Source organism: Centroberyx affinis, unplaced genomic scaffold (assembly GCF_046629955.1).
Source record: "Centroberyx affinis isolate AG114_WGS23_722 - 3 ecotype Tasmania unplaced genomic scaffold, CSIRO-AGI_Caff_v1 ptg001476l_1, whole genome shotgun sequence".
Lineage (NCBI taxonomy): Eukaryota > Metazoa > Chordata > Actinopteri > Beryciformes > Berycidae > Centroberyx > Centroberyx affinis.
In genome coordinates this window covers 103,000-125,010 of record NW_027279944.1, presented here as the reverse complement: position 1 = coordinate 125,010, position 22,011 = coordinate 103,000, and the positions used below count along the sequence as shown (strand labels likewise).

At 41.8% G+C, this 22,011-nt stretch overlaps 1 protein-coding gene across 2 annotated transcripts in view; it reads left to right on the top strand.

The window, feature by feature from the left end:
• The window catches only part of st3gal3b (ST3 beta-galactoside alpha-2,3-sialyltransferase 3b), a 43,061-nt gene that overhangs the window by 6,348 nt on the left and 14,702 nt on the right, over window positions 1–22,011 (top strand). The window contains exons 3-10 of one of the 2 annotated variants that reach the window (XM_071526877.1): window positions 1,609–1,671; window positions 2,170–2,217; window positions 4,104–4,146; window positions 5,624–5,716; window positions 10,737–10,831; window positions 15,254–15,317; window positions 15,440–15,535; window positions 15,834–16,020. In XM_071526877.1, the coding sequence (XP_071382978.1) occupies window positions 1,609–1,671; window positions 2,170–2,217; window positions 4,104–4,146; window positions 5,624–5,716; window positions 10,737–10,831; window positions 15,254–15,317; window positions 15,440–15,535; window positions 15,834–16,020 (689 nt within the window). The remainder of the gene's footprint in view (window positions 1–1,608; window positions 1,672–2,169; window positions 2,218–4,103; window positions 4,147–5,623; window positions 5,717–10,736; window positions 10,832–15,253; window positions 15,318–15,439; window positions 15,536–15,833; window positions 16,021–22,011) is intronic. The other variant, XM_071526878.1, reaches the window with a different exon arrangement.

The window sequence follows — 22,011 nt, the reverse complement described above, 5'->3', positions numbered from 1 at the left end:
GTCAGCAAGCCAGGACTTTAGGCATATTTCAACCTAAAACCGTTTTTGTTTTTCAAAACCGACAACAACAAAAAATCAAATGTTCACTGTAGCTTATGAAAGTCTCCACTAGTTAGAATGGAGGAAAATCCAGTTATTTGCTACCAGTGAATCATGTAGTCCTCATTTGGAAATATAATATACTGACTTTTATTAGTATTAAAAGAAAATAGCACACACAGACACATAACTGCACATATTCAAATACATTCAATCAAACAATCAAAATAGATATTAGGAATATATTAACGCATTACTCTTTCTTGTAATAATATACCATTAGTACTAGTAAAATATGTAGATATATTCCATGAATATATTTAAAATGTGCGTGCCAAAAGTTTTGAAAAATAACCCAAATCAATCTATTTTGAAATATACAGTATATGGTTTAACATATATTCATGTGTGTAGTTTTAATGTATGTTGTTTTGTTTTTGACATATGTCCATATGTGATATTTCTGTATGGGTTCCCCCTGTCAGTAGATGAAAAGGCAAATTAAACTTTGAAGGTGTTGGTCATGTTGTCTTCAGTGCTATCAGTGGCCCAGCAGCTGCACGAGGCGCGTGCTCTAAATACGCCTGTCACCCAGCTAGGCTTTCATGACATGAGGGATTGTGTTCTCACATCTGAGAGTGATAGTGCTCATGAGTGATACGCCTATACAGTTTCAACCGGAGAAGAGTTTGAGGATCACTAATTGGGGAATTTGATCCGCCACAGACACTTTCAGCTGGAGAGACTGCATTGAGTCTATTTTAAAGCAATACATGTTTGTACAACAGATTGCATTTGTCTTTTGTCCTGAATTACAAGTTTTCCTTTTATCTATAAGGAGCAGGGTTTTTTTTTACTCTTTTACCGTGTTGAAGAGGGCTTTGTAGGTTTGTTGTGCTTAATCAGCAGTTCGATAAAAGGACACGACAGATGTCCTTTGATTATTTTGATTGAAGAGAAAGGGCCAGTGGTTTTTTTTTTTTCCTCCAAGACCTAGATTGGTTTTGATTGAACCTAACCCCCTTGTTATGCAAAGGTTCTTGGTTTTAGTCTCTGTGGTAATGGAAAGGGGGAAGTGGAAAGGAAATGTGCAGCATTTGCCAAAAGTTTAGGTTAATAAACATGCCTTTTCAGAGTTAGATACAGTCATTTAGAGAGGGTGAATACGGTTAACACATCCGTTTTTTATTTTTTTTATTTTTTTTTCAGCTTCAGTAATACTTTCACTTTACTCTGTAATTCTGTCTTGAGCCCTGTGTACTGAGCCGTTCTCTGAAGTGTTTTAAGCTCAAGCAGCAGGGTTAGTTTACTCTATAAAAGACAGATATTGGCAGATATTTTTTGAGGGTGAGCATTAAAGCTGTGATGCTTTCTTGGCTTCCAAGCTCTGTCTCTGTGTCTCTTTTGTTTGTGTGTAGCCAGTGTCTGAGTTTTTTGTGCTTTAGCAGATTTTTGAAGCATATCACTTTTCTTTCTATCCTCTGAGTACTCGTTTAACAGCTGCTTTCACAGCTCTCCAGTGATGATGATCTGCTTCGATGAGTGTCTTAATCCCCCTTTTGTTTTCAGAGAGAGATGCAGAGTCAACAATCGTAGTCCTGACTAAAGGGGCTAACGCGAAAAGCGCCACAGGTAGAAGCACTGAGACGCTGCCCATTTATATTGGGTGATGGTTCAGACAATTGGGAACATGGTGAAACTGGGCTGTTGACGATCTCTCATGGAATATCAATCTCTGCTAATTCAACAATGAAAGCCTTGCATTTTTACCACTTTTGCTTACATACTCATAATCCTTTTTTCTTTTTAGTTACAAAAGGGTGTTTGTGCTCATTGTCTCATTCAGTCTTTATGGGTGAATTGCAGAATGCCGCAGCCATAATAACCACTAAAACGCAACAGGGGCATTCTGGAGTTAATTTACCTCTTCATTGGGCTTTCATCTTTGAATGAAGATCTAGACTTACGGTTATTAATTGACCTACGGGGACTAACGCTACTAACCTCTCCTTCTCACTTCGTCCTCTTACTCGATTATGTCTGACGTTTGGGTTTAGAACTGTTTTCAAGCCCAATGCTTCCGTAACAGACTGACCTCAAGCGGTGCTAACTGACCCTCTTGTGTTTCAGAGTTGGAAACAGACATTGCTCTCACCGTGGGACGAATAGTAGGCTCAGGTACAACTGCAACCCCACTTGCTCAACCTCCACCCATCCTTGTTCTCCCTCCACCTTCAAAAAGAAAATGGCAAAACTTCCCTGAAACCCTGTGATACTTCAGCGGCCATGTTTGGGGGGCTATCGGGATCTTAAAAAATATATAATTTACATGCAATTTATATTATATTTATATACAAAATTTATATTAATTTATATACAAAATATATTTTTGGCATCGTGATGACTTTTGTCATAGAGAACAGTGTCATCATAGATTTAATTCTCAGCCACAGAGTCATCCCATTTTCTGTGTTATATACGCTTCAGTAGGCCTACGTCTATGCAAGTAGACGAATTGCAGAACACAAAACTGTATCACAGTGTTGTTTTTGACTGATGGCACAGCTGAATTAGTGAATGTTAGACTTTTCAAAGTAAATTCAAGTTGTTGCAGTGATGAAATACTGAATTTGATACCCATTACTGAAGGGTAGGTTTAGGCAGATAAGGCTAAAAAACATAGTTGTGGCTCATTGCTTTTGGTCTGTGTCTCCTCCCAACATTGCGCCCTGCCAGACTCCTGCAAGACTCTGTAGCTCACTGCTCACCTGCTAACAGTCACACACTTGGCTGTCTTAAGAAAACGTTTTTTTGGAAATACATGTATTCCATTCCTTTTAGTTTGTGAAAACCTACCTAAATACACCCTTTAACATCAGCAACTCAAAACATCTTTTATTCTCCATTGTTGACTTAAAAACCTGTCATGTTGTCTTTCCATGTTCTCTGATGAGTTTGAGTTGCTTTGATGTTGGAAAGCAAGGCTTAGGAGCTCTTAGTGTAGTACAAATGCACACCAGTGAGGAATTGAACATCTGCTCAGTCATCCTCTTCCTCATGAAGCCTCAGTGTGATACAACAGCGCCCTCTGTTGTCGTGGCCCGGTAACAGGCAAGTCCGTTGCCAGAATGGTTGGCAGTGAAGCGGTCTGCAGGAGTTTTGGTGCTTGGATGGTTTCAGAGGCCAGCATTTGTGTTATTGGCAGGGCCCTGCTTCTTTATTTCTCCAAAGCTATTGCCTCTGTTCAGCTCTCTGGCTACCACACGCTTCTCAACAGAAACACACACACACACACACACACACACACACACACACACACACACACACACACGCGCGCTCATCTCGGCTGCTATGGCAAAGGCCCCATCCTCCAGGGCAGTGCTTGGACTCTTCCCTAACCAGCCATCATGCACTCCCATTGTCCTTTTCTTTATCTTTCTCCTCCAGCATCCCTCTGAAGACAACATCCACAACCACAGGAATAACTTTGATACCGTCCTCTTTTTCCTCTTTTCCACTAATGCTTATTGTTGTTCATGTTGATGTTGCATCTAGTACTGTCATGCCAATATATAATGACATCTTACAGACTGAATTAACATGATATAACATAACATGATCCAATTTAAGGAAAAAGCAGGTAGGTTAACTCAATGCTCAATGCTTCATGAGGCACCTATGGACAGCACCCAACGTTGTCCATAGGTGATCCCCAACTTCTCGTCTAACTTTATTTTAAACTCAACAGATTGTTTTGGCTGGCTTTTCCCTAACCTTGCTTGATTGACCACAAATCCTTTTTAACTCTATTGCTTTTTAACTTTATTTTGCCTTTGCCATTTTGTTTTCCCTATGAAAAATGCACAGGCTGTTTACATGGCGAGAGATTCACAACTACAGCCAGTGAGCTGATGGTTGACAGTATGTTAGATCTTAGGTTGGATGATCACTGTTTATGCTCAAACTGTTGCCACCATGGGACACACCATAGTTTCTATCCAGATGATTTGTAGACCTGTGTGGTAATACGTCTTTTCCTTTCTTTCTTTGCCTCCCTTTTCCAGTGTATGATAAGCAGGGCTTTCTGCTGAAGCTGGACACAAAATTGTGAGTACATCTATACTTTCTAGTAAAAACCTCTGTCATGTAATGGCCCCCATTCAGCATTTATTTAGTGGGATATTTGTGGCTTGTTACACCTGGAACAGTTCAGTTCTCAGTTAGCCTTCTACTCCATAAAATTTTTCAGCATATAGGAATGGACTGCCACTGTACTGCATCTGTGGCCCAAAGTTGTAGATTGTTTTTTAGAGAGATGTATGTTTGACAACTCTTTCCTTGGAATAGATTTTCACACAGATATTGGTTGATAAATAGGGAAACATGGAATATGAAAACGTAAACCTTTTGCCCATTAATCTCACTTGAGTTTTCAAATAAACATGTGATATCTCATTGGAATTCTAACCAATTGTGGCAACAACTGTGCAGATTTGATTTGTGGTTTGAGTAATACATTTTGAAGTTTGTGTGAATTGAGATGCAGTTATTGCTTTTTCGTCATCCAGTTTATTCCAGAGCAATTATGGTCCAACAGGGTGAGAACATGCTACTCTGAGTCATTACACAGTTGGCTGTCATTGTGTCAACATGTCTGTTGATGCGTGTATATTTCCCTGAATTGGTTTGACACTCTTGTTCTAAACTGCCATGGTTAGGCCCTTTCCCTGGCTCTCACAGGCATGTCTGTCCACACTCTGCACTCACACTATAAGCACAATGTCAGCACACACTTTAAGGTGGTTTTCACATGGGTTGTGTGCGTTATCAAAGACGGCTTCTTACATTATACCTACAGTGCCTTTACATTGAGTAATTACACCATCAGAGCTCAAGCATACAACATTGCAATCCATCTTAACACCAACCACAGTTGTTAGTCTTGTGATGCTGATTGGCCACTATTCCATGTAATTTATTCCTGATTGTAGTCAGGACAGATGGAAAAAGTGCCACCTAGTGTACTTTCTCACCAATTTGCTTCCCTTTTAGTGGCTAAAAAGGGCACGTTATGGGTGAAAACATGTTGCAAGTAAACAGGATTCTCTCTTCTACCGTTTAAGCATTCCTAGCAGTACTTGCATATCAGGCTAGATGCGCCTCAAATTCTGCACAGGCAGGCCCCAGTCAAGCCCCTTTCTCCCTCCAACTCTGACCCTGTATAACTGGTTGATGGGCCTCCCAAAGTGCTAGGGCCTGGGCCCCTCTCCCCTCTCCTGTTTATTTGAATTGGATTCATGACACATAGCCGATTATTAATGATCATGGTAGTAATAGGGAGGTTCTAGTTTTTGGACTGCCAGTGTGATTATTTGAACTAGAGCCCCCTGCTTTGTCATGCCACACACAGGTGAAGTGCTGAGCTGTTGCTGAGCTCTCCAACTGCCTTGGCAACCGATTTTCTATGTCTCTCAAGCAGATTGTTTGACAAGCTTAGTTTTTTGGGGTTTAGTAACGGGTCATTGTAATTGATCATCAGTTATCGTGTTGTTTCTCATTCTCTTTCTTTCACATTAATCTACAGGCCACCGGAGTTGGCATACAAGTATGGCAACCTCACTGAAGGAGCGTGCAAGCCTGGCTACGCAGCAGCCAAGATGACCACCATCTATCCTAAGTGAGAAGAACCGCCCTTTACTTTCCTCATTATTTCTGTTTGTTTGCAGGACTGCCACACTGGGTGGATATTAATAGTCTTCATGTCCTCATCTGTCCTTTATCAAAAGGAACAAGGAAGACTCTTTCAAACTCAACATAAGAACTTTAACAATCTACATAAGCATTCATCAGGAGCTCCACAAACAAATAATTTTAATTGCATGTCAACAGGAGATAAGGCAAAAACTGTTACTCAAGCATACTAAGATGCATGATGTCACTACTCAAGCCAACTTAGCCTTAAGGGTTTTGAGTCAGAAACAGAGTAGCTCCCACATTCCCATGCAGTCCTCTCGAGTTTTCATTCATGTTTCTATCATCCTCTTCCTCGCCACAAAAACACGAGACTGTGTCCTTGTGAGCCCTGTGTTACACAAAAGAACCTCTGTTATGAGAGTACAAGGTCTCCCATCTTTCCCCACTCATATCCTAGGGCCTTAGAGGCTTTCTCTATGAAGGGCACCAGCTAACTTCCTGTCCAGCACGCATGACTCATCATCAGCTTCCTGGTCCCCGGCCCACACAATCCACAGAGCGCTCCACGGCCCTCTCTGATGTCACTGGCTCTTTTGATCTTGCTGTGGCTCTTCTTGCGGCCCATCTCAGCTCGATCTATAGCACATTGTCCCATTAGCATTCTTGGAGCTAAAGCTAATAGCGGGGCAATTTTCCGCATTGCTGAACAATAGCCAGTGGCAGTTCAATGCAGTAGTTGGCCTAGTTATGGAACAAGGCCCCCATGGCTCGATTCACCCAAACCATTTCCAAGCATAAGTGTTCAAACTAATGCATCTGATGCTCCAAGATGCACTTTTACGCTCTAAGCCCTGGATGGAAAAAAAAGCGGGGGTGTTATGACCATTGTATGTCTGAATGTAGGCCTACATGACTTAAAGCTTACCTAAAACTTGGAGCTACATCTAAAAAAAGGGGCTATCCAAGGCACATGGCATAAATTGTTCATTGATTGACTCAATAAAATGCCCCTTGACCTTTCTGAACTCTCCTACACGCACACAAACAGCCCTAAACAACAGCAACAGCAACACTGTTGGCAGTAAATTGCAGTGCTGCATAACGAGAAAGAGAAGAAGCGGTTTTGAAGAACTGCCCTCTGCCCATCTGAGGGGCTACGTGTTAACGATGTCCTCTGTCGTAACGACTTCCTCTAATCAGCCGCACGTGTCGGATCAAAGTTCTGTACAACACAGAACCCCCACTGGGAGCCCACTGATTACTACCACCTTCACCCCAGTCACACACAGGTCAATAAGCACGATTAATGGCTCAAAGTGACACGCTTTGTGTCTGTTTGTGTGTATGTGTGTATTCGTTTTTGTGCATGACTGTGCATTTGAACCTACAAAAACTACGTTTGGGTGTGCTTGATTGTGTTGTGTGAGAATATCTAATGTTGTTTTATTGTTAAAATGTATTTGTATATTTAAATGTTTATTTATTTATTCAGGTAGCATGATCTCATTCTTCCCTTTGTGCAGAGAAGACTTCGTACAGTTATACTAATGGAACATAAGTGCCTAAGCAAGTTATAGTAATCCAGGCTCCATTCAAGACCCCATTATCATTGTTTCTCAGATTTTTTTTAATTATTATATTTTTTTAATCTCTCACCCATTTCAAACCAAATTAGTTTAATGATTAAAATTAAAAGACTTGATCTCAAGTCGGCTGTCATCCACTAAATTAACATTTATCATTAATGCTAATGTTAGCATTTTGTAGAAATTGGTGTGGCCTATAGCTCAGCTGGTAGAGAAATCCTCCTTAACCTCTAGCAGTGAGGTCCCGTTGCTCCCCTCTAATCATCTCCTGCTTCCTCCATGTTTGTCTTTTCTGAAGCCCCTGCCCTGCAGAATCCAATTTATTTTCAACACCTCCCCTCCCCTCCACTCTACCCAAAACTGTTTGTATTGGAGCCCTAAATCAAGTGTTGGCAGTGAACTTGAAGCGGCGCGGTTATGAAAATACGGCCTGTGAGAGATAGACCTAGTGAAGGAAATGAGCACAATGCGTCCCAGCCTGCTGCCTGTTTTGGGAGCCCGCTGTTTTTTTATTTAACAACAAGCAGTCCTCCCGTCTCTCTGCTTTGTCAGGATGTCTGTGACTGTCTGTTGGTCTGGGCTCAGGGACTCTCGACGGTCCTGTGATATTTATAGCCCCATTTGGCCTCTGAAGTCTTAGGTTTAATGAATCTCCGTTTGTTTTGGCAGGACAGCAGTCTCTGAGTGTCTGTGCCTCTGTCAGGTGATGTGAGGAGGAGAGAAAGCCAGACGTGACTGTTTCCCCTCTGGTTCTCCCTCTCTGCTCTCATGCTTTACAGAGGGGGATAATGAGGGTATCAAAGACCGATTAGGGAGCTTGGAAGAGAGACAAGGTTGAAGCTAACCGGAAGGCCTTCCAGTAATGTCAGCCATGTTTGGTCATTGTGCCTCAGAGCTCTTCTCATATATTTGGGAAGCCATGGCAGTGTTATGGTAACAAGCTATCCAAGACGCCTATTGAGAAACAAGGGAGGATGATTGTGCTTGTGTGTCCTGTCTTGATTACACAGTTTGAGATGCCATTGCTGGTGCAGTCTGTCAGCTGTGGGAGCCATTACTTATGGTTGGTGAGAGAGAACAACCCTCTGTGTGTGTGTGTGTGTGTGTGTGTGTGTGTGTGTGTGTGTGTGAGTGTGAGAGTGTGTGGCAGCCACCCATCAGCCCCACTGTAAGTTGCAATAGTTATGTTGGTGGTGGTCTGGTTTGTTGTGGTTCGGACCAAAAGAGACAAGTCTGATTATCACTGAAGCGGTCTGCCACTGTAAACACCACAGAGATCTCACACAGCGTTATTAGTGCAATCCTCTCAGCTTAAAGCTTCCAACAAGCTTCAACTTCATAAAAATACTCATCGAGATCAACAGGTTTCTCCCTGGCCCCCACCATCCAACTACCTCCTTTTTTTTTTTCTTTTTGTTCAATGACCATCCAAGTCTGGTGTGAAAACCTTCTGAGCATCTTGTAAAAAAAAAAAAAATTGCCGTGGAGCTCCATGCTCGTTAAAGTCAGGAGGGCTCTGGCCCGCTCCCTCCTCTCCTCTCTTGTCCCCCAGCTTGACAGCAGGTCATAAAAACACACATCCATCCCGCGGCCACGCTTCCAGAAGCAGCACGTAGCCCAGCACCCGGGTCCCAGGCGTGACCGAGAGGAAATGGCTCCTTTTGATTTTAGAGCTGTGCTTTATCAAAGAGGGACACACACACACACATACATACATATACTGACACACACAGGAGAAGGAAGAGGCGATGTTGGAAGTAACAGTTCATGGGACATTAAAAACATTATCGGTCACAGGCGTGTTTTTCAATATAGCCAAACTCAATTTGTTTTTACTGTGGCAGGATGACTTGTGTCTCCCTGGAGTCGTATAAGGTATCTGTGCCATGCTGCTAGCAAACAACAAAAGCCTGTATTCATTTTCCTTCTTACTTAGTTGTTTTTGGGTGTCTTTTCCCTCTGATTGGGGTAATAAACAACAACTTCCTCCACAGTAAGTCACTTTGTAGAAACAGTGTGGCCCCAAATCATCTGAGGAAAAGCATTCTGGCATCAGTATATTGTCAAGGCACAATTATCAAAACTGTGTGTCAACTGTGATTTACGCTTTTTCCCTGGGGTGGGGGGGTTACGTTAGGTATGCACTGCAGGCGCCCTCTGTGTCTCTCTCTGCCTCTCACTCTGTTTCTACTACCCCTTTTTATTTTCAGCTACCTCGCTAATATGTGTGCAGGCCACGCTTGTTTTTGGGAAGCTGTAGCAGGGGCCAGAAGGTGGGGACGCTATTAGATTAATGACAGTGGAACAAGCGTCTTCTTTTACCGCGTGGTGTCTTAAACTCTGCCCAGGACATTAACACTGCTGCCCCAGGGGTCAGAGCAGGGAAGCTGGGAGGCCACAGGGGCTCTCTCTCTGGGGAGGAGAGAACGCACAACTGTGTTATTTATTGTCCCTGAGCCTCCAAACTGTGTTGTCTGCTTGAGCACTCACTCAACCCTGATGTGTTTGCCTTATTCTATGGTGTGCAATGATTTTATTGGGTAATATTAAACAATTTCTCACTCATAGGATGGTGATTACAGGAGTGCGTTTACTTTGAAAAGGTCATCATTAATATGATACAACATGGTACATGCACGTGCCTGCCTGTGTCTCACATTGTCAGACTATGAAGAGGTCTATAACGTGGATGGGAGATACAGTAATAATAAAAAAAAACACGCAAATACTAATACTACCTTTGACACCCCCTGACAAAAATAACACTACTGCTGTTATTACTACCACCATCGCCACCACCACCACCACTAATAACGATAATAATAAAAAAATCAGGGAGGGTGCGAGCAGCAGGTCCACCCCAGCCACTAGCAGTGAAGCAGGGTCGGGGTGCCACCTGGGAGCTCCAGAACGGGCTGGCAGGGTCAGGCATGTTGGGTCAACAGTATTTTATTTTACTCCCTTTTAAGATTATTACTATGAATGTCATTTCTGTGCCGTTATTGCTATGTTTCCAATGTTGTTGTTTTGTTTGTGGAGAGTTTTATTTATTGCGTCTGATGTTGGTCCTGCTTTGGGTCGCCCCCAGACCCTTATAGGAGGGGGCTGGCCCATTGTAGGCTTGATCCCTTCCTAAACCGCTCCCAGACCCTGAGGAGGGGGCCTGTTTATTAGGGATTGGCAGTCACATTTAGTTGTGGACTTTGTTGAGGGGAGGAATATGGTGACCCAGCCTTGCCCCCCATGCTGCCCGCCCTAGAGAGATCTGTCAGGGCACCCCATATCAGCCCACCCCAGCTGCCCGGGACAAGGCAGATGGTACTTTTTTGACAGTTAATGAAATCTCTCTCTCTCTCTTTCTCTTTTCTCTCTCTCTCTTCCTCTCCCTCTCCCTCCCTCCGCTGTGTCTTATTGCAGGTTCATGAAACCAGCTCCCATGTTTCTTGATCGGAACTTCAAACGTCTAGCAAAAGTCAGCAATTACTTACCTCCATTTGGTTTCAAAACACAAGGTAAAGACCTTTGTTACATCAGTTACTGTACCTTGCTTGAATCATATCTGCTCTTACAGACCCACGTATGTCTGTCTCAACTACACATTGCCTTTATAATGTAGTGGGCCTGTGAGATACAAATTTAAAAAAGATACACTTATCCCTAGAAAATATCTTGGGCTCTGTCACAATGGCCTTTTCCATCATTTGTGGTTTATGGAGCTGTACATTAGTGTGACATTCAAGGGTCTGGGTGAAATGTAAACTCTTCTCTCCTTTCTGGCAATGAGAATCGGTAATTATTGCTGAATAATATGGAATAGAATAATATAGGATAACTTGCCCTACTACATAGTGAAATAATCTTTCAAAGCTGAAATTAAATGGTATTCCTCTTACAGAAGCTAGTTTGTTCTGGGTTGCCAAGATTATACTTGGGTCAATAGAGGTGATGAAACCAAGTGGCGAGTGATGACTGCCAAGCCTTTTCTCTTATCATCAGGCATCAGTTGACTTCAGATATCTGAACTACTGTGTCATACTTGATGTAACTTGCAATAACCTTTAACAGACTCAAGTGTTGACATCATCTGCAAGACTAGTTAGGCAAAATAAAATGTTCCTTACTTATTTTCTCGTTTTTTTTATATTTTAAGCAAGGTAGATTATAGTCCAAATGTGGAGGATGCCAAGGTTTTGTCCCTTTTCCCTTATGATTTATTTTTCTTTCACGCCTGATGGTAAAGTTGGCAGAACAACCTCCCTCACTTTGTTGTTAGTCATGCTTTGAAATAAGGGCTAAGCCAAAAACTTTCAATTACTACCACAAGCATCTGATGGATCCTGCCTGAGAAGCCAGATGAGTGATGTTTGTTTTTCCGACTGTCCTTTTTTGTTGGTTAAATTAGCTTCATTATACCTGCCAAACCTATCAGTGTTGTGTTTTTGTTGCCAGATCTTATCCTGGGGCAGGGAAACCCCTTGTCTCCCTCCGACTGTCACGTCTCCTTTCTGCACACACACAGCGCTTGTGTTGTTCCCTGACCTTAACGTGCCCCCTCAGCACCTTAAATATCCAGCCAGCACATAAAGCCATGGGAACTGGAGAGATAACATTAACATTAAGTTGGCTTCAATGACATGCTCTATCACAAATTTTCCAATACTTACAAGCAAAGTGCCTCTAAAGGTACACTGAATGTTACCTTTGTGCTATGTCAAGTGCTCCACTGTCTCTCACACACACACACACACACACACACACACACACACACACACACACACACACACACACACACACACACACACACACACACACACACACTGACAGAGTGGCTATCAAAGGAGCACGCCCTGTGTGAGAGCTACACCTGGTTTCTGTTTTCTCCACGCACTGCGATGGCAGCGGGGGTTCCCTTTTTAGCGGTACTCATGTGGAGAGATGATACGTGTGGATCTTGAATAGAACGCCACAAAGGATTCCAAATTGGTGGGTTATTTTTACTTTTTATGTTGCCAAGCAGTATCCAAGGTACACCTCAACCATAGCCTAGTTCAGAACTCGAATGCTGTGTTCACATTGTGGCCTGAAAAGAAAAGCTGTACTGGTCGGCATCGTGGGATGTCAGCCAACTGCAATGGCAAAGTGCCAAGGTGATTTTTTAAAAAACAATTACAAATTCACTGATACAATAAAAGCTGATTATTTCAAAATGTCCAATAGGTTATATTTTGCATTAAGTATTAAATATGATTACCACTGTAAATGAATAGGAAGCTCATCAAGGAATTAGCATAGCTCAGTCAAACAAAAATTTGGCATTACATCTTCTCCCAGAAACATTTTTCCCAATTCACTACTTTATCTTTGCTGGAAGATGAGACAAGAGCAGGTGCACAGGTGTAAGGTACATCCATTTTGCTACAATTTTCAACATCTCTTCTGTCTTCACTGGCACGGTACCCAACAAAAATTCAACTTCTGTCAGCAGCTTCCATCTGCAGGTGTGGTAGGCAGCACTTTATTCCAGCGTTGGCAGTGTTAACCATTGTTGGCCTATTGCAAACATGTGAATGTGAATGCAGCATTGAAAATACAGATGATACCTCCTTTATCTCTACAGCTGCTTTCAGGATGCTGCTTTGTTACTTCATTTACTACCATCCTCAAGATATTAATCGTACCGCAAATCCAGTAGAGTTTGTCTGTCATTCAGTCTTCATGCAATTCCCGTTGAGTCAAAAGCACTGCCTTAAGTGTAGGCCTAACAAACACCACTCCCTCGTCACATGCCTCTTTATATTGTTTAGGCTGCACTCCACCCAGCAGTGTGTCTGTGTATATGTATTTTGTGACGCTTCCAACCTTCTTCTATGTTTCAACTAAAGATTTTTGTCACCTTGAGAGCAGTGTATACTGGACTAATGTCTTAACCTGCGGCCATTTGTCTTCGGCTGTACCCCAAGACATACTTGGCTGAAGTGTTTACCCTGGGTACTTATAACAATTAGCTTCCATGTCGCCCTCTGAAGGAGAAGCTTGCCCATTGTGATTTTTCACTTTTCACCCTCTTGGATCCAGGTGTGGTCCTCAGCCTTGTGTTTATGCTGCTCAGGGTGATGCTTGATGCCAGACATCGACACCACATCCAAACAATGGGCTGTTGCTCTGCAGGTTAATCATTAGGATCGTTAGCCAGGGTGAATGAGGCTGTAATATGTCTTCCAAACTGCTGTGAGGCCTTGTCCTAACTCACTCTCGCTCTCACACTCTCTCTCCCTCGCTCTTTCTGCCCCCTTTGAAGACCAGTTATAGACTATGTACTATATGGTGATTATGTTAAGTGAAGTAGTGAGTGCAATGAAAATGCCATTAATTTTTTTTTTATCATGCAGAGTGACTTGGTTTACTTCCATGAGATGGATGTAAGGCGAAGATGGTTAAACTGCTATCACAGTAGTATCACCCAAGTAGTCCCACTATGGTACTCCAAGTGTAACTTGGATCAAGGATAGCGGCAACTACCGTATAAGTAAAGGAGTCTGTAATATGTTGGGATTTACAAGTAAGAGAGGCCTAAAAAAGGTCAGGAGGAGAGGCAAATATATGTCATCTCTAACGCTGGAAGCATGAGCAGAATGCCCTGTGGAACATGGCAGGAATGTGTGCTATGGCTAAACATCCCTGTTTCTCACCCCGCGATCAGAGGGGTGCTGGCCGCGCAGGGAGACAAGCTCAACATCGCCCACTTCACCAGGAGAATGTACTTGTTTGAAAACAGCATTCCTCTCTGAGTGCTTTTATGGGGTAGTCTGTACATACACTCGCACACCATCCCAAATTCTGTACATCTGTTTCTCCCAGATTCATTCCTCTCAAGAACACAACAGTTTTTTTTTCTTCCCTATATTCCCATCACCACCATGGCTAGGGGTTGATTAGTCACTCCTTATCTGTAACTGAATAAACGGAGAGAGATATTCTCTCCTCCTTTTCCACCAAAGACCACCTAGATTGCTAGCAGTATGTTTAAGTCCTTGGCAGTTTGTTATTCAATTAATCCATCTTAATCTTTTAAAGGAGAATACCACTAAATTTCAGCTTTTGAAATATCTTATGCTACCCTAGGACTGTTCGATCTGTGATTTCTGAACTTTTACCATTGCCTCTTATTGCAAGAAACAATAGAGAGAGTCCCACTGAGCAATTTTACGTTGATTAGACGTTTAAAACACGTCTAAATGGCCATAGCATTAAGTTTAAATGGGGTTGAAAAGTGAAAGTTTATTAGATGTCTATACATAGACAAAATTATCCTGGACTATATGAGAGCTACGCATAGACGCAATGTTGAAATTACTTCTTGTGCTAAGATAATTATCTTGTAGGCTAGTCTACAGGACTTCTCTGGTGCATATTTTTGGTATTTACAGATGTTTATTCATTGTAATAATGTATTTACTGCTTGGTCTAAAATAGGTCTATACATAGCCATAATGATCCTGGGCTATATGAGACCTAAAGCATAGACGCGACGTTGAAATCACGTCTTTTGCTCAGTGGGGTTTGTCCCATCTCCTAATCTGATGCACTGCTCCACAAACAATAAATGCTAAAGGTAACTGACTTTCTAAAGATTAGTTATTAGATCTTTTGGATATAGACGCTTTGACATTAGTTGTATCAGTCTAAAAAGTCAGTCTCCCATTCATTGCAAAAGAAGCAGCCTCAGACTGTACCTGGCTGACGGTGTATTTATACACAAACTGTTCTAGGCCATAAAATAACATATTATTATTATAATATTTAAATAGAATAGTACTCTCATTTAAGAAGTTAATTTATAATATTTCCATTGCAATGTGGTGTATGTGACATTCTGAGTTATCTTTGATTGTCCTCTTCTCTTTGTGGTTCTTTATTTTTGTTTTTCTCTGCAGAGAGAATCATAGATATTATTTTAACTGCCACCAAAACCTATGGACTTGGAGTAGAGCTGGACAGGTAATTACTGCTGGGAATCGACACAAATCAAATGCACACGCACCTACATCAACAGGCACCCCTGCTTTTCTCCATCAGTCATTTCTTGAGCCCTACTAACTTCTGGTACTCCTGCCTTCCAGTTTGAGCTGTAAAAGATGTATCATTGTGGGCAACGGGGGCATCCTGGCCAACAAGTCTCTGGGTTCCCGTATAGACGACTATGACGTTGTAGTGAGGTGAGAAGACTCCTTAATGCAACATAACACAATGATTAAGGATAACTTGAGCAATTGGTTCCTAAAAAATAAAAATTATTGCACAACATAAAATGGTATGAACAGGATGCAGTTTATGGCATCCATAGTAGAACCTCATATACTTAACACTTCATTAAAAGGCTTATAGCTGACGGCAGCTGAAGGGGATCCTGGGCACTATAATTTTTTTTGTCAGGGACTGTATTTTACAGGACTCTCTGGATACACAAATCCCAATTCATTTCTAATGGAGTTTCATCTTTTTCTGTGCTGGTAGGTTGAATGAGGCTCCAGTAACTGGTTATGGTAAGGACGTAGGGACCAAAACCACCATGAGGATTACCTATCCAGAGGGAGCCATCCAGAAGCCGGAGCGCTACGAGAAAGACTCGCTCTTCGTCTTTTCCGCTTTCAAACCACTGGATTTCAAGTGGCTCAGACAGATGGTCTTCAAGGAGAAGCTGGTAAGGATATAATAGATTTGTCACTAGAATATCTGAAGAGTGTGGTTCTTCCATTTTGTTTTTAAATAATGAGTTCTAAACATTTCTGTACAATACTGGTGACCATGGGTAGCTCCCACATCACTGATGTTGGTTAGAGCTTTGTTAGTGTCCGTCACTGTCAACAGGTCAGTTATCACTCTACTTCTGTTTGATCACTTTGCCCCAGCTTCACCATTCATTCAAGGATTCCCAACAGCTTGAGAATATGAAGTAGATGGTTTGTCAATGTGTTTGGCTCACAACCCCTAAAGATGAAGGAATGGTTACTCACCGCTTATAGATTTGGACACAGATGTTAAGCATAGTGTCCACGTTGAGAAACACTTGGAGTGGGTGTCAAGATTTGTTTGAATATTTGAGATGCATGTTTTTTTTTTTATCTGAACTTAGCAGTCTAACCTTGCATCACATTCTGCACATTCCTTCCTCTGAAAATGTAAGCTTTTTTTATTAAGGGCCGAAGAGGCCAACATGTATATGTGAATGTAAAGACTGTAAAGTGAGGATGTTTTGGATAGTTTGAATGCTTAATGTGGTAAGGAGAGTTGAGAAAAACCAATGACAGTGTAAACACACTTTTAGGTTTTTTTCTTCTCTTTCTCTCTCTTTGGTCTCATTCCTTTGAGATATTGAATGCAAATTCACATTTTCACTCTTTTTAATTTTATTATTAATATTTTTTAAAAGGCAACTCCTCACTTAACTTATTTAAATCTCCTAGGTTTGGATGTTGTCCTACTTAAGAATGAAAAGTTACATGTTTTTCCTTCAAAGGACTCTTTTGGATGTCCTGTGGAAACCTAGCGATTGCCACGGTTGAGTGACAGGCTGCGAATTGGCCTCTTAATCGCCAGGGTCTGTCTGACAGACTCAATTGGCTTTCCCTTATCTCTCTTTAAGCACTACAGGCAGCAGACATTTTTAATGACTCCTGTGTCGTCTCTATCCATTGTCACTAAAAAAAGCTCTCACAAGCACTTTCATTTTTTTCTTATTGAGCAGTCTCTAGTATCTCCGTTACAGATTGTTTTGATTCCATTCAACTCAAGGACAATGAGGGAGATTTAGTGAAGGTTCTTCTAAGAGTGAATAAAATAGTGGTAGCGTATTTAAGGGATGTTCTATACAGGCATATTAGTTAAACTGCTTTTTTTCCTCATTCTTGGCGAGGGATTCTTCTGTCTAATCGGGCAACCTAGGACCTGGGGAACCCGCTTCTCTTCTAGCACAGCTGTGTGACTTTCAGGGACCAGCAGCCAGCAGGAATTTTTACAAGGTGACATTTGTCAAAATACTAGAGTGAGTGACGGGGATGAAAAAACTGAAAATGAGAAGAATGGAGGGTAAGGGCAGAAAAATGTCAAGTTTGAAGAAGTAATGAAAGAAGTAATGGCGTGAAGGCGAATTAAAGGACGAGAGAGAATAGAGGATAATTAGATGGAAAGGATAAAGTGATAAGGGGAAAGGGATAATAGCTGGGGAAAAGAAAATGAGCAGTGGAAGGTAAGGGCAAAGTAAAATGGAGGAAAATGGCTCGGTTGGCTGGCTGATGGCCCCTTCGGCCTTTGATAGGGCCCAGATTTTTCTGGTGTGTCAGAGGGAGAGGACAGTGGAAATGGCCGTCTGGGATAATTGATCTGGCCCCTGGCATCCGACTCAGCCCTCTTTGATCTGCTGAGGAGGGAAGAATGTTTCTCATGAGTTCGAATCAGGGGACGGAAGAAAAATCCCCTCTGTCTTCTGGTTTGTGCCATGATGACAATATTGTAGAAAAAGAGAACTGACAGATGTGCGAGCGCCAGTGTTTTCCCTATGATGTTTTTATGGCTGTAGTAGTTGAATGACTATACATTTTTCATAGAAATGTGTCACTCTGCATACCTGTTTTCAGTGCTATTTTGTGTATGGAATCACATACTATGTGATAAGTTCAATAAAGACACAAGAGCGTTTTTAGAGTTTAAAACTCACTACAATTGATCTTTTTGTCATTTTTTATGGGGTTTTTTTGGTGGCCTCACAACTACTGTGTGTTGCCACATGGGAATAACGTTAAGTTACAACTAACGCTAGGTGTGTTAACCATCCAGGCAGTGGAGAAATGGGAAGAAAAGTTTGCAGAAGTTCTAATGCTACCACTTTGTGTAGAGCTGGTGTAGCACACAGCCAATCAGCAAACAAATTTGCTCACGGTCAGAGGGAGTGTATGGTGGTCAGCAGGGACAAAGTTTGAGTTTACATAGCCGAGGCGTTCAAATGTTATTGTTATTTTACTGGTCAGTGTGACAGGTGACCCTTATTGATTCATCCACTACAGAAATTGTTTAAGCGTAAATACAGGCCCAGCGTTCAAAGGTACAGCATTTATTATAATAAAGTATTCCAATAGTATTAGTCCTACAACCTGCACTAGCACCCAAACTGGGGCGGATATGGAACAAAACCAAAATAACCCCACGCCACCGCTACTACAAAACGATTACAGAGGAAACATTAGGTTGCCATTTACTGCTGAATGAATACAGGAACACTGTTAAACACTTGCAGTCGTCCAGTGCAGTTTGTTGTAATTATATATTTCCCCTATTTGCCTGAAAGTCTTGATTATTGTAGTTGTAGGGCTGTAAATTTATTGTTTCCCTTTTAACTTTTCATACAAACCGGTTTTGTAATTATTACAGTGCATTGTGAGTGTTGAAAAAGTGTTCAGATGGTCTAGATGGCAGCGGCTGTATAGAAGGTTTTGGATGACTGTGTCTCTGCCCTTCAATTTGAGACCACTGTGTGTATTAAGTAGTAAGTGTATCAAGTTTAAAGTGCCGTTTTAAATGTTTGTCATTTGACAAATGAGGCCCATCACTGTTTTGAATTCCTGCTGATGAAAAATGATGCCAGAGGCTCTTTTCACTTCAAGAGAGCACACACACATACAGACACACACTGTCCCATCACTTTTCTAGCCTGTTTACCTTTGAATGTGTTTATTCCTTTGCTCAAATGAAAAAGAGGGGCATGTAGATATTAATAGAATTATAAGTTTTTGGGAAACAAGACTGGGGAAATGCAATTGGAAGTGCAGAAATAGTGACTTTTATTTATCTCTTTCCAAACCATACGTTACCCTGGAAACGTGATCTCTGTTTACTATGGAAACTGGATGTTACAAAAACATCAAAGAAGCTCAAGTCCTGTTAAATGACTGTTATCCTAGCTTCATTGATACCTGACTTAGTCTAGGACTACTGCAGCACCATAAGTGGCATTGACTAATACAGTGGAAACATAACATGAAAGACATGAAAGTGTTTGTGTGTATATATACATTTGTGTCTGTGCACACATTTCGAGTCATCGCTATTGTGTTTTTTTTTAATCCGGCCTGTTTTCACTTATTACTAAGATAATACCAGTCAGGTATATACATCAATAAAGGTATGAGCAACTGTGCAGAGACAATCAGCTTTAGAAAATGATATTCTTTTGGACTCCAGGCAGCTAATCCTCACCACATAGTAGCAAGCCTCGCTCCCTTTGCTCTCTCAATTTAGTCCATCCCAGAGGGAGACTTAATGTAACTTGCCCTGTGGGAGCTTTGACATCTGTTGGTCCAGTGGGGGTTTTCTTTGTGTAGCATACACACTTACAGGTGGAAGGAATGCAAGGCCTTTTCACCAGGTCTCTTCGTCAGCAGGTATGAAAGGGAAAGTGTTTTTGCTGCTTCTTTAGAAGGATGGTGGGTGGCACACCATTATGCAGCCGCAAGTGACTCATCTAGCCAGCGGTCAGTGTGCTTGACTATCCTGCTGTTCTGGCTTAACAAATACCTACAGTGCAGTCTTGGACGGTTGAACAGAATATAAATTAGCAAGGCAATTTCCCAATCTGTTATTTAATGTTTTGTACACTCTCACAAACACACACATACCCTCCCACTCACTCACTCCTCCCTCACACGCACACACAAAAACACAGAGTTGTAAACGCCGGGCCACAATTCAGACAAAGTCAGGCTTTGGGAACCTGACCTCAGTTCTGATCAGATCTAAGAGTTGCAGACATGGTTCTCATTAAGAATGGGCTTCACGTTTTAGACCTGTGAAGACCTCTGCTACACATACACTCACAATACTGCAGGCATTCAGTAGAAATCTCAACACACCACAAGGCTTTTTAATCCAAGGCTTTCAACTTCCATAATCCCTCATTACCTCAACTCTACATGGTTTGGACTGGACATACAAAATGTCACTCTGACTGAAAGTCTGACCCCACATATGCAGCCTTCTGGTTGATTACCCAGTTAGATAGTGTTTACAAATGTGCTCAAACATGATTTTGGCGATTGTTGATTTATATATTTTTTTCTTTCCCCCCCTGTGTGCAATTTTGATTTTGCCCTCATGCACAGTGCACACCCATGGTACATGCACACATAGCCGCAGTTGTTTGTATATGTGGGGATATTTTCAAACAGGGCCAGTGAAGGATATACAGCCGGTGGTAAACAAGGGGTTCGAAGGTGGAGTGTCGGTGTTCTATCTCTCCTGTTTGTTTACAGGAGCTCTCACTGCTCTCCACAGGCCAGATAGATACACAGATAGCCTAGATGAAGAGAATTCGATGAAGAAAGTACTGCTCCTTAAACTGAAATACAGCTAGGAATAGATGCTCAATAAAACTGAGAAATATCCAAATATTGCAATGAAATCATATATATATCAATATATATCAATCAATATATATCAATATTTTACAAACAAACAGGGTGCATCTCTTAGCAGCAGCTCTACTAAATTCAAGGCCAGAGCCACAGATTGGCTATTTGAGTTATGCCTCACACACCCAGTTTGGAGGAACTGTAGAGTTCTTCATCAGTAACAATCTTCCAACAGAACTCAAGCTTGCTAGGATGTTGTTATGAAGCATTTGTTATTGTTACAATGCTGTAACCAAGTTTAATTTTGCTTCGTTGTGTTAGTCTGCTGTGATGCATGGGTTTTTCAGTGTATAGGCTGTGGTTCTAGCCCAATAGCTCAATTGTAACTCTATCACAGAGGGGACAGAGTAGGACAGAAATAGCAGCTATATGGCTCTTTTTCAGCCCAACATCTGTGCAGAAACCCCAAGTAGCATGCATACATGCATTCATAAACATTTACATACTTGTAAACATGGATTTGGAACATGAACCAAGTGACTAACATAGGGTCCGGATGTCACTGATTACCATCAGTGTTGTATTTCAAAAATGAGTCACCTAACTAGCTAACTATGATTAACACTCAGACCTATACATTGGTATTCCTTTTGTGGTGTTCCCTCGAGCAAGTTTGTGAGTAATCGAGTAGCTATGTAAATGTAAAGGAAATTTTGACATGTCAAAATGGAATGTCCCACAGTAAGTTAGTCTGTCTTTGTGCTCGGCGGCAGGACAAAAGACCTGCTCTAGCTTTTAGCCAGGCAAACACCCACAGTCCCTGTAAATGGCCAATGGCCAATGGCCTTGTGATCTCCTTTAGATGTCATCTCTTAATGCCCATGTTGCACATGCAAGTCCTCAGGGTCACAATGTTGTCAAGTGTTCTCATTGTTTCCCTGTTTGCCGTCATGGGAGTGTGAAGACACAGGTTTCACACACCGGATAACCTCAGAGAGACCGGGAAAAGAGAAACCACCGTGACCCCAGTGGGGCCAGAGGTCGTGGTATGTGTCGAGAAAAGCAAAGGCAAATTGGTGAATGCTTCAGATTCCTCCCAAACAAATGAGAATAAAAGCGCCCAAGCTTCTCAGAATTTGAGCTCTTTGGATCTTGGAGACTGCAATTCCCTTCCCTGCACCTCACCAACATTTCCTACTTTGGAAAATTCTCTCCTCCTTTCAAACATTCTTACTGAAATGGTTCCTCTTCAGTGGAGCACTTATGTGGTGAGACACTGTAACTTGTAAACT